We start from the raw sequence: 13,203 nt of genomic DNA, 5'->3' as shown, positions 1-13,203 counted from the left end.
TTCATACTCGTCGCCAAACCCACTGGCTCCATGTCATCTACAAGACACTGCTAGGTAAAGTCCCCCCTTATCTCAGCTCGCTGGTCACCATAGCATCTCCCACCTGTAGCACACGCTCCAGCAGGTATATCTCTCTAGTCACCCCCAAAACCAATTCTTTCTTTGGCCGCCTCTCCTTCCAGTTCTCTGCTGCCAATGACTGGAACGAACTACAAAAATCTCTGAAACTGGAAACACTTATCTCCCTCACTAGCTTTAAGCACCAACTGTCAGAGCAGCTCAGATTACTGCACCTGTACATAGCCCACCTATAATTTAGCCCAAACAACTACCTCTTTCCCAACTGTATTTAATTTATTTATTTATTTTGCTCCTTTGCACCCCATTATTTTTATTTCTACTTTGCACATTCTTCCATTGCAAAACTACCATTCCAGTGTTTTACTTGCTATATTGTATTTACTTTGCCACCATGGCCTTTTTTGCCTTTACCTCCCTTCTCACCTCATTTGCTCACATTGTATATAGACTTGTTTATACTGTATTATTGACTGTATGTTTGTTTTACTCCATGTGTAACTCTGTGTCGTTGTATCTGTCGAACTGCTTTGCTTTATCTTGGCCAGGTCGCAATTGTAAATGATAACTTGTTCTCAACTTGCCTACCTGGTTAAATAAAAGGTAAAATAAAAAACATAAATAAAAGTATGGCAATTAGAAATGCCAGACGGGCTCATTTTTCGTACTTGGTCACTATTAAATCAGAATAATTTGAGAGTGCTCTTCTCCACCATTGATGGCCTGATAAATCATACCTGTGAATGTTCCTCCACATGGAAGTTTGTGGCATATTTCAGAGATAAGACAACCAACACAAGGCTGGGTATCAGTCAAGACCTGATGAGAAGTTTGATGATATGAGCCCTAGCCTACCACACAAAGGCACTGTGGATTTATTTCCCTGGTTGACACAGACCTACTCAGGAAAGTGATATCACAACTTAAGCCCTCTACCTGCCTTCTCCATCCTATCCCCACCACCTTCTTCAAAACTCTTTTTAATAGCATATCTGAAGAAGTACAAGCTATTGTTAATCCCTCCCTGTTTTCGGGCACTTTCCCCACCTCACTAGAAACTGCTATGGTGAAACACCTTCTGAAGAAAAGCTCTTAGCATCTTTCTTCAGTCTCCAGCCTTCCATTCTTTATCAAACTTCTGGAGAAATTGGTGTTCAAACAGCTAAATCAAGTGTGAACTGTATTTTTGAAAAATTGGTTTTCATACCCACCACAACACGGCCATAGTTAAAGTGGTAAATGATCCTAGAGCCAACACAGAGACAGTCTTAGCGGTAAATGATCCTAGAGCCAACACAGAGACAGTCTTAGCGGTAAATGATCCTAGAGCCAACACAGAGACAGTCTTAGTGGTAAATGATCCTAGAGCCAACACAGAGACAGTCTTAGTGGTAAATGATCCTAGAGCCAACACAGAGACAGTCTTAGTGGTAAATGATCCTAGAGCCAACACAGAGACAGTCTTAGTGGTAAATGATCCTAGAGCCAACACAGAGACAGTCTTAGTGGTAAATGATCCTAGAGCCAACACAGAGACAGTCTTAGTGGTAAATGATCCTAGAGCCAACACAGAGACAGTCTTAGTGGTAAATGATCCTAGAGCCAACACAGAGACAGTCTTAGTGGTAAATGATCCTAGAGCCAACACAGAGACAGTCTTAGTGGTAAATGATCCTAGAGCCAACACAGAGACAGTCTTAGTGGTAAATGATCCTAGAGCCAACACAGAGACAGTCTTAGTGGTAAATGATCCTAGAGCCAACACAGAGAAATGATCCTAGAGCCAACACAGAGACAGTCTTAGTGGTAAATGATCCTAGAGCCAACACAGAGACAGTCTTAGTGGTAAATGTTTAGCCAACACAGAGACAGTCTTAGTGGTAAATGATCCTAGAGCCAACACAGAGACAGCCTACAGAGACAGTCTTAGTGGTAAATGATCCTAGAGCCAACACAGAGACACAGTCTTAGTGGGAAATTATCCTAGAGCCAACACAGAGACAGTCTTAGTTAATGATCCTAAAGGAACACAAAAGCCCAAGCCTGGGACCAAGAGACATGGAGAGACAGTCTTTTAAGTTATCCCAAATCCTAGAGCCAACACATGGAGACAGCCTAAGTAAGTTAACTGGGAAATATCCAAAGCCAACCACAGAGGCATGGAGAGGCAGCCTTTTAAAAATCCCAAAGCCTAGGACCAAGCGGCATGGAGAGGCAGCCTTTTAACTATTCCAAAGCATAGGACCAAGAGGCATGGAGACAGCCTTTTAACTATCCCAAAGCCAAGGACCAAGAGGCATGGAGAGACAGCCTTTTATCTTTTCCAAAGCCTGGGACCAAGAGGCATGGAGAGAGCAGCCTTTTAACTATCCCAAAGCCTAGGACCAAGAGGCAGCCTTTTAACTATCCCAAAGCCTGGGACCAAGAGGCAGCCTTTAACTATCCCAAAGCCTAGGACCAAGAGGCAGCCTTTTAACTATCCCAAAGCCTAGGACCAAGAGGCATGGAGAGACAGCCTTTTAACTATCCCAAAGCATAGGACCAAGAGGCAGCCTGTTAACTATCCTAAAGCCTAGGACCAGAGAGGCAGCCTTTTAACTATCCCAAAGCCTGGGACCAAGAGGCAGCCTTTAACTATCCCAAAGCCTAGGACCAAGAGGCATGGAGAGACCTTTTAACTATCCCAAAGCCTAGGACCAAGAGGCATGGAGAGACAGCCTTGGACCAAGAGGCATTTAACTATCCCAAAGCATAGGACCAAGAGGCAGCCTGTTAACTATCCCAAAGCCTAGGACCAAGAGGCATGGAGAGACAGCCTTTTAACTATCCCAAAGCCAAGGACCCAGAGGCAGCCTTTAACTATCCCAAAGCCTTGGACCAAGAGGCATGGAGAGACAGTCGTTTAACTATCCCAAAGCCTAGGACCAAGAGACAGCCTTTTAACTATCCCAAAGCCTTGGGCCAAGAGGCATGGAGAGGCAGCCTGTTAACTATCCCAAAGCCTAGGGCCAAGAGGCATGGAGAGACAGCCTTTTAACTATCCCAAAGCCTTGGACCAAGAGGCATGGAGAGGCAGTCGTTTAACTATCCCAAAGCCTAGGACCAAGAGACAGCCTTTTAACTATCCCAAAGCCTAGGACCAAGATGCATGGAGAGGCGGCCTCTAGTTACTTTGACCCCAGCCTCTGGAATAGCCTGCCAGAGAACCTGAGGGGGGCTGAAACTGTGGACATATTTAAGAGATCTTGAAACACATTTGTAGCTTTGCTTTTCAGTCATTCAGGGTGTCATTCTTTTGCTTTTTTTATCTTGTTTGTTGTGTAGTAAATATTTCAGCTTTTAATTTCATAGTTTTCTTTCCTGAAAGCACATTGTGTTGCATTCCATGTCAGAAATGGGCTGTATAAATAAAGCTTGATTTGATATAGTCCCCAATCACGTGGGGTTTGTTTACAAGCACACAGCGATGAGAGACCAGAGCCTTGTGAGTCACAACAATGAGAGACCAGAGCTGGATGGCTAGCTGACTGGATGGCTAGCCATCATACAGCTAGCCATCTAGTCAGCTGGCAATCCAGCTAGCCATCTAGTCAGCTGGCAATCCAGCTAGCCATCTAGTCAGCTGGCAATCCAGCTAGCCATCCAGTCAGCTGGCAATCCAGCTAGCCATCCAGTCAGCTGGCAATCCAGCTAGCCATCCAGTCAGCTGGCAATCCAGCTAGCCATCCAGTCAGCTGGCAATCCAGCTAGCCATCCAGTCAGCTGGCAATCCAGCTAGCCATCCAGTCAGCTGGCAATCCAGCTAGCCATCCAGTCAGCTGGCAATCCAGCTAGCCATCCAGTCAGCTGGCAATCCAGCTAGCCATCCAGTCAGCTGGCAATCCAGCTAGCCATCCAGTCAGCTGGCAATCCAGCTAGCCATCCAGTCAGCTGGCAATCCAGCTAGCCATCCAGTCAGCTGGCAATCCAGCTAGCCATCCAGTCAGTTGGCAATCCAGCTAGCCATCCAGTCAGTTAGCAATCCAGCTAGCCATCCAGTCAGTTAGCAATCCAGCTAGCCATCCAGTCAGTTATCCAGCTAGCCATCCAGTCAGTTATCCAGCCAGCCATCCAGTCAGCCATCCAGCTAGCCATCCAGTCAGTTATCCAGCTAGCCATCCAGTCAGCCATCCAGCTAGCTAGCCATCCAGTCAGCCATACTTCCAGTTAGCCAACCATCCACTCGGCTAGCCATCCAGTCAGCCAGCCAGCCAGCTAGCCATCCATCCAGTCAGCTAGCCATCCATCCAGCCATCCATCCAGTCAGCCAGCCAGCCAGCCAGCCATCCACCCAGTCAGCCATCCACCCAGTCAGCCATCCACCCAGTCAGCCATCCACCCAGTCAGCCATCCACCCCAGTCAGCCATCCATCCACCCAGTCAGTCAGCCAGCCATCCACCCAGTCAGTCAGTCAGCCATCCACCCAGTCAGTCAGCCAGCCATCCACCAGTCAGTCAGTCAGCCAGCCATCCACCCAGTCAGTCAGTCAGCCAGCCATCCACCCAGTCAGTCAGCCAGCCATCCACCCCAGTCAGCCAGCCATCCACCCAGTCATCCACCCAGTCAGCCAGCCATCCACCCAGTCAGCCAGCCATCCAGTCAGCTAGCCAGCCAGCCAGCCAGTCAGCTAGCATCCAGTCAGCCAGCATCCAGTCAGCCAGCCATCCAGTCAGCCAGCCATCCAGTCAGCCACCCAGTCAGCTAGCCATCCAGCCAGCCAGTCAGCTAGCCAGCCAGTCAGCAGCCAGCCAGCCACCAGTCAGCCAGCCACCAGTCAGCTAGCCATCCAGCCAGCCAGCCATCCAGTCAGCCAGCCATCCAGTCAGCCAGCCATCCATCCATCCATCCATCCATCCATCCATCCATCCATCCAGTCAGCCATCCAGTCAGCCAGCCATCCATCCAGGTTCTTTGTGTTCAATACTGTGCGTAGCTAGAGCCTATATTGGATGGGTCTGTGTTTTCTTATATAAATAAGGTGTTGAGGGAGTCAGAGGTACACATTGTCTCTACCTACTTAGTACACATGTAGCTACCTATATGAGACTACACAGACCAACACCCTTCCAGTCCTACCACAGAGCAGGAGAGACTAAACATTTACAGCCAGGTACAACTCAGGGGACATAACTCTCTCTCTCCTGTCTCAGTCCATGCTGCAGGTAGTGGACACCACTCTCTCTCTCCTGTCTCAGTCCATGCTGCAGGTAGTGGACACCACTCTCTCCTGTCTCAGTCCATGCTCCACAGAGCCCACGTCCTCCAGTCACAGTCCATGCTGCAGGTCCACAGACACAGAGCCTCTCCTGTCTCAGTCCAGACACAGTAGTGGACACCACTCTCTCTCTCCTGTCTCAGTCCACAGAGACACCACGTCCCAGACACAGAGCCGACGTCCACAGACACAGAGCCGACGTCCACAGACACAGAGCCGACGTCCACAGACACAGAGCCGACGTCCACAGACACAGAGCCGACGTCCACAGACACAGAGCCGACGTCCACAGACACAGAGCCGACGTCCACAGACACAGAGCGGAAGTCCACATCTACATTCAGGAGGATGCCATGTTGAGAAGTGCCAAAACGCCTAGGCTGGAGAGACACTGGAGAGCAGAGCATAGAATACTTGGTATTCCTATTAGCCTAGCTATATTCTGATGTGGCTGAAACAAGCCACTGTTGTCCAGTACAAGTGACAGGGAGGGAGGAGAGGCCAGAGGAAGAGCATTAGGGAGTGAACAGAGGACAGGTCGTTAAAGAAGGATTTTGGTTCAGCATCCCTCCATCCCTCCCAAGTGTCCTTCAGAGTCCAGTGTTAGAGACAGTCGGGGACTATGGAGAGGGGACAGGATATACGGAAGAGAGGGTAGCTCTTTAGAAAATTATTGTCTTCGACAGTCCCCTCACACTCCATCCCTCACTCGCCAATCAGACATTAACCTTGGCTGGAATGCTGCTATGAGTCAAGTGGGCCATCATATTTATTATTTTTTAAAACAGGAAGCGTTTTATTAACAACGTTACAGTCCTCACTGGCTGACTGACTGCTTTTTCAGGCCAGAGGATAAGGGTCTCTCAGCCCACTGAGGTAAAGCAGTTGCATCAGGCCAGAGGATAAGGGTCTCTCAGCCCACTGAGGTAAAGCAGTTGCATCAGGCCAGAGGATAAGGGTCTCTCAGCCCACTGAGGTAAAGCAGTTGCATCAGGCCAGAGGATAAGGGTCTCTCAGTCCACTGAGGTAAAGCAGTTGCATCAGGCCAGAGGATAAGGGTCTCTCAGCCCACTGAGGTAAAGCAGTTGCATCAGGCCAGAGGATAAGGGTCTCTCAGTCCACTGAGGTAAAGCAGTTGCATCAGGCCAGAGCTTGAGGGGTTATCAAGGGGTGAGGAAGGGGTAGGTAGGTAGCTACACTGAACAAAAATAAAAACACAAAGTATTGGTCCCATGTTTCAGGAGCTAAAATAATATATCTAAAAATGTTCCATGTGGACAAAAAGCTTATTTCTCTCCAGTTTTGTTCACAGATTTGTTTACATCCCTGTTAGTGAGCATTTCTCCTTTGCCAAGATAATCCAACCACCTGACAGGTGTGACATATCAAGAAGCCGATTAAACAGCATGATCATTACACAGGTGCACCTTGTGCCGGGGACAATAAAAGGCCACGTGACATCATCCAAAAGTATCTAAAAATTGATTTTGAAGCTGAAAAAAAAAGTTGCTTCTAGATGATGTGAACATTGTGTGTGAGAAATGATGCCAATATAGGCAGTGTTTTCCACAAGCACGGAGTAGCTGCTTCCCCTCCAGGTGAAGATTGATCTGCAGTCTCTGTTGGGTACTGATCACATGCTTCATTAGCTGTTGCACAATATGATCAGGGCCTAAAACTAACTTCTTTTGAACAACAGCCACCGTGACATGTACAGTACTGGTCAAAAGTTTGTAATCACCTACTTATTCAAGGGTTTTTCTTTATTTTTACTATTTTCTACATTGTTGAATAGCAGGAAAGACGTCAAAACTATGAAATAACACAATTAGAATCAAGCAGTAACCCAAAAAAGTGTTAAAATCAAAATGTTATATTTGAGATTCTTCAATGTAGCCACCCTTTGCATTCTCTCAACCAGCTTCATGAGGTACTCACCTGGAATGCATTTCAATTAACAGGTGTGCCTTGTTAAAAGTGAATTTGTGGAATTTCTTTCCTTCTTAATGCATTTGAGCCAATCTGTTGTGTTGTGACAAGGTAGGGTTGGTATACAGAAGATAGCCCTATTTGGTAAAAGACCAAGTCCATATTATGGCAAGAACAGCTCAAATAAGCAAAGAGAAATGACAGTCCATTACTTTAAGACATGAAGGTCAGTCAATAAGGAAAACTTCAAGAACTTTGAAAGTTTCTTCAAGTGCAGTCGCAAAAACCATCAAGCGCTATGATGAAACTGGCTCTCATAAGGACAGCCACAGGAAAGGAAGACCCAGAATTACCTCTGATCCTGAGTTACGTCTGTTGCCCAAATAAATGCTTCAGAGATCAAGTAACAGACATCTCAAAATGTTTAGAGGAGACTGCGTGAATCAGGCCTTCATGGTCAAATTACTGCAAAGAAACCCCTACTAAAGGACACCAATATTAAGAAGTGGCTTGCTTGGGCAAAGAAACACGATCAATGGACATTAGACCGGTGGAAATTTGATATTTTTGGTTCCAACCTCTGTCTTTGTGAGACGCAGAGTAGCTGAACGGATTATCTCTGCGTGTGTGGTTCACACCGTGAAGCATGGAGGAGGAGGTGTGATGGTGCTTTGCTGGTGAAACTGTGTGATTTATTTAGAATTCAAGGCACACAACCAGCATGGCTACCACAGCATTCTGAAGTGATACACCATCCCATCTGGTTTGGGCTTAGTGGGACTATCATTTGTCTTTCAACAGGACAATGACCCAACACACCTCCAGGCTGTGTAAGGGCTATTTGATCAAGGAGAGTGATGGAGTGCTGCATCAGATGTCCAGGCCTCCGCAATCACCTGACCTCAACCCAATTGAGATGGTTTGGGATGAGTTGGACCTCAGAGTGAAAAAAAAGCAGCCAAAAATATGGAAAACCATTCCTCATGAAGTTGGTTGAGAGAATGCCAAGAGTGTACAAAGCTGTCATCAAGACAAAGGGTGGCTACTTTGAAGAATCTTGACCCAAGCAAGTCTCTTCATATTGTTGGGGTTCTTTAATGTGGCAGCTGGCACCACCATGCCAGTAGATAACTACGGCCTAGCATTAGCATCGACTCCTGTGAAGACAGATCATCCACCATGCCAGTAGATAACTAAGGCCTAGCATTAGCATCGACTCCTGTGTAGACAGATCATCCACCATGCCAGTAGATAACTAAGGCCTAGCATTAGCATCGACTCCTGTGTAGACAGATCATCCACCATGCCAGTAGATAACTAAGGCCTAGCATTAGCATCGACTCCTGTGTAGACAGATCATCCACCATGCCAGTAAATAACTAAGGCCTAGCATTAGCATCGACTCCTGTGAAGACAGATCATCCACCATGCCAGTAGATAACTAAGGCCTGTGAAAGATGGATCATCCAAACCTCCACCGGCTAAGCGGTGATAGAGAGTTGATGACTCGGTAATGACGTCACACTGGGATCATGTGGATTCACTAGATTCTTGCTCGACAAGGAGAGAATGTTTTACAACCAGGTAAGAGGAAACGATAACCTATCAACCTACAGGGCCTTCGGAAAGTATTCAGACCTAGACTTGTTCCACATTTTGTATTCTAAAATGGATTCAATAAAACATTTCTCATTAAGCTACACACAATACCCCATAATGACAGTGAAAACAGTTTGCATTTTTGATAAATTAATTACAAATTTAAAAGTAAGTTCAGACCCTTTGCTATGAGACTCAAAATTGAGCTCAGGTGCATCCTGTTTCCATTGATCATCCTTGAGATGTTTCTTCAACTTGGTTGGAATCACTTGTGGTAAATTCTATTGATGTGACATGATTTGGAAAGGCACACACCTGTCTATATAAGGTCTCACAGTTGACAGTGCATGTCAGAGCAAAACCAAGTAACAAGGTAGAAGGAATTTTCCGTAGAGCTCCGAGACAGGATTGTGTCAAGGCACAGATCTGGGAAATGGTACCAAAACATTTCTGCAGCATTGAAGGTCCCCAAGAACACAGTGGCCTCTATCATTCTTAAATGGAAGCGGTTTGGAACCAATAAGACTCTTCCTAAAATGTATGTTTCCTAGGGGTTAATGTGGAGCATGTGTGAAAATTACAGCAAGATGTTTGAATGCCCTTTTCTCCTAAATCGGATCAACAACAACATTGGTGATGTGGACACCAAGGAAGTTGAAACTCTCGACCCGCTCCACTACAGCCCCGTCGATGTTAATGGGGACCGGTTCGGCCCGCTCCACTACAGCCCCGTCGATGTTAATGGGGGCCGGTACGGCCCGCTTTCCTGTAGACCGTGATTATCTCCTTTGTCTTGATCACGTTGAGGGAGAGGTTGTTGTCCTGGCACAGGGACTAAGGTGGTCTGCTTGAAACATGTTGGTATTAGAGACTCAGTCAGGGACAGGTTAAAAATGTCAATAGACACACTTGCCAGTTGGTCGGCAAATGCTCGGAGTACACTTCCGGTAATCCGTCTGGCGCTGCGGCAGATTTGCAAAATGGAGGGCAAGGGAGAGCTTTGTATGTGTCTCTGTGTGGATCAAAGGTGGTCTAGAGTTTTTTTCGGATCCTTACAAGGCCCCCTGACCTACGACCCCGATATCTCCGTCTCTTCTTCATGTGAATGATGGGATTTGGGCCTTGTTGGGTGTCTGGAGTAAATCCTTCACGTCCAACTCGTTAAAGAAAAAACCTTCATCCAGTTTGAGGTGAGTAATCTCTGTTCGGATTCCCAGAAGCTCTTTTTGGTTATAAGAGACGGTGGCAGCAACATTATGTACAAAATAAGTTACAAATAACGTCAAAGCACATTACACAATAGAACAATTGGTTAGGATCCCGTAAAATGGCAGCCACCTCCTCCGGCGCGATCCCTGGCCCCTGCTGCAGAACAACAGTGTGGCCGTGAGCGTATGTCCGAGTGCCAGCTGAGCCTTGTTCAGATCATAACAGTGACAACTGAACTCAGGATGTCGGGGGCAGGAAGGAGGCAAAGATGTCGGGGGCAGGGGGGCAGGAAGGAGGCAAAGATGTCGGGGGGCAGGAAGGAGGCAAAGATGTCGGGGGCAGGAAGGAGGCAAAGATGTCGGGGGCAGGAAGGAGGCAAAGATGTCGGGGGCGGGGGCAGGAAGGAGGCAAAGATGTCGGGGGCAGGAAGGGGCAGGAAGGAGGCAAAGATGTCGGGGGGCAGGAAGGAGGCAAAGATGTCGGGGGGCAGGAAGGAGGCAAAGATGTCGGGGGCAGGAAGGAGGAAAAGATGTCAGGAAGGGGCAAAGATGTCGAGGGGCAGGCAAAGATGTCGGGGGCAGCAGGAAGGAGGAAAAGATGTCAGGGGCAGGAAGGAGGAAAAGATGTCAGGGGCAGGAAGGAGGAAAAGATGTCGGGGGCAGGAAGGAGGCAAAGATGGGGGGGCAGGAAGGAGGGAGGAAAGGATGTCGGGGGCAGGAAGGAGGCAAAGAGGGGCAGGAAGGAGGAAAAGATGTCAGGGGGCAGGAAGGGGGAAAAGATGTCGGGGGGCAGGAAGGAGGAAAAGCCATTACACAGGAAACGTCTGTGTCCCCTACAGATTGTTCTGTCCTTCCTCCATCTTCAGATGGCCAATGCATAATGTGTGGAGTGGGTTCATTGGGGGGTGGCATCACTCAGATACAGGTCATGTAATACGTTATTAACTTTATACCATCACAGGGTTCAGCAGCTTCAATGCCTGTATTTTCCAAGACAACAGCAGAGGGAGCAGATTGACTAGCTAACCAGTTGGTTTGCTAGATTGTTGCTATAACATTAGTTAGCCGACTACCTGGTTAGTCACTCTTGGGAGGTTTCATCAGCTTTGCCATGCCAGTTACTAACTTGCTAGTGAGTTTGCTACACAAATAAACATCCAATTTTAAGGCACTAGACAACAGATTAGCTAACTAACATTAGCTAGTTTTTGAAAAAGGACTAAAATAGCATGTAAATCACACCTCATCCAGAACTAACTACATGCAGCTAGACAAGCTAGAGTTGTCCTCACGACTCAACTAACTAACTAGTAGCTTGTCAAGACAGAATAGCTACTAACCAACCAGGAGACAATGCACGCTAACTAATGCTAACTAAAACAATCCCATTTATGCATTGAATAGCTATGTAGCTATCCTGATAAGACCATTGGACAAACCTGCCATTTCACCAAAATCATCCTTTCAAAAAAGTGAATATACAAAATATCAAAGTTATTCACCTGTAATTCGGCGCGTTGCAACTCCCATTGCACCTTCTCCACGTCGAAGCGGGCCCATTCGTGTTGCAGGAAGTGTAGGATCCCCGGGATACTGTACGGTGACCTGGCTGCCTCCGCTGCGTCGCCCTCCGGTAGCAGTCCTTTCCCACCGCCCGATAAGATAGAGTTGTTGTTGAGGAAAACCCCGGGCCCTGCCTGTTCGTCCATGGCCTGGGCTCGGACAGAGTGACAGCGCCTCTTTTGTGTCGCTGATTCGTGAGATTGTTCGCCAAGCCAAATGAATGTACGGTGTTCAATCGGAAGGATAGTAACTACTACCGTATACTGACAGCTCTCTCTGTCTGTCTCTCTGTGTCTCTCTGTGTCTCGGGCTTTCTGACAGCCAGCTGTCATTGACTGACGTCGGAGAACGTCATCACGCCCACACCATGTATGGATGTAGTCAGAAAACACACAAGACCACAAGGGGACACATCAACACTGAGTGGACAAACCATAAGGAACACAATTTGCATAATAAAAACATTTACATACTACTCCGTCAATTTAAGATATCTGTATTTGTATCTATTGATTGTATTTACCTGTTTTGCTCTAGGATGCCCACGTACCTCACAAGACTAGTCTGAAAGTCCCCTGTAACTGTTGGGGGGGAAATGAATAGAAGTACTAGAAAGGTTGCTGGATCGAATCCCAGAGCAGACAAGGTAAAAATATGTTGTTCTGCCCCTGAACAAGGCAGTTAACCCACTGTTCCCCTGAACAAGGCAGTTAACCCACTGTTCCCCTGAACAAGGCAGTTAACCCACTGTTCCCCTGAACAAGGCAGTTAACCCACTGTTCCCCTGAGCAAGGCTGTTAACCCACTCTTACCCCAAGCAAGGCAGTTAACCCACTGTTCCCCTGAACAAGGCAGTTAACCCACTGTTCCCCTGAACAAGGCAGTTAACCCACTGTTCCCCTGAACAAGGCAGTTAACCCACTGTTCCCCTGAGCAAGGCTGTTAACCCACTCTTACCCCAAGCAAGGCAATTAACCCACTGTTACCCTGAACAAGACAGTTAACCCACTGTTACCCTGAGCAAGGCAGTTAACCCACTGTTCTCTGGGATTAAGGCAGCCCCCCTTACCTCTCTGATTCAGAGGGGTGGGGCTCCTGAGTGGTGCAGCTGTCTAAGGCACTGCATCTCAGTGTAAGAGGCGTCCCTGCAGTCCTTGGTTCGAATTCAGGCTGTATCACATCCTGCTGTGATTGGGAGTCCCATAGTGTGGTGCACAATTGGCCCAGAATTTCCAGGTTTGGCCAGGGTAGGCCGTCGTTGTAAATAAGAATTTGTTCTTAATTGACTTGCCTAGTTAAATAAAGGTTCAAATAAAACAAATGTGGAAGACACATTTCAGTTGAAGGTATTCAGTTGTGCAACTGACTAGGTATCCCCCTTTGTTGGTCAACTGACTAGGTATCCCCCTTTGTTGGTCAACTGACTAGGTATCCCCCTTTGTTGGTCAACTGACTAGGTATCCCCCTTTGTTGGTCAACTGACTAGGTATCCCCCTTTCCCTTATATATGGAGACTGTTTAGAGCCAAAAATAAGGGGTTAAATATATTTGTTTCTTAATTCACTCAGACA

The 13,203-nt window shown here is 47.2% G+C and overlaps 1 protein-coding gene across 2 annotated transcripts in view; it reads right to left on the bottom strand.

Moving 5' to 3' along the window:
* LOC112255138 (striatin-like) overlaps positions 1-11,957 on the bottom strand; it is a 58,142-nt gene extending 46,185 nt beyond the window's left edge. For both annotated transcript variants that reach the window (XM_042305793.1, XM_042305794.1), the window contains exon 1: positions 11,572-11,957. In XM_042305793.1, the coding sequence (XP_042161727.1) occupies positions 11,572-11,778 (207 nt within the window). In that variant the 5' untranslated portion in view covers positions 11,779-11,957. The remainder of the gene's footprint in view (positions 1-11,571) is intronic.
* Positions 11,958-13,203: the final 1,246 nt, after the last annotated feature.

Source organism: Oncorhynchus tshawytscha, linkage group LG25 (assembly GCF_018296145.1).
Source record: "Oncorhynchus tshawytscha isolate Ot180627B linkage group LG25, Otsh_v2.0, whole genome shotgun sequence".
Lineage (NCBI taxonomy): Eukaryota > Metazoa > Chordata > Actinopteri > Salmoniformes > Salmonidae > Oncorhynchus > Oncorhynchus tshawytscha.
This window is presented reverse-complemented; position numbering and strand designations above follow the sequence as displayed.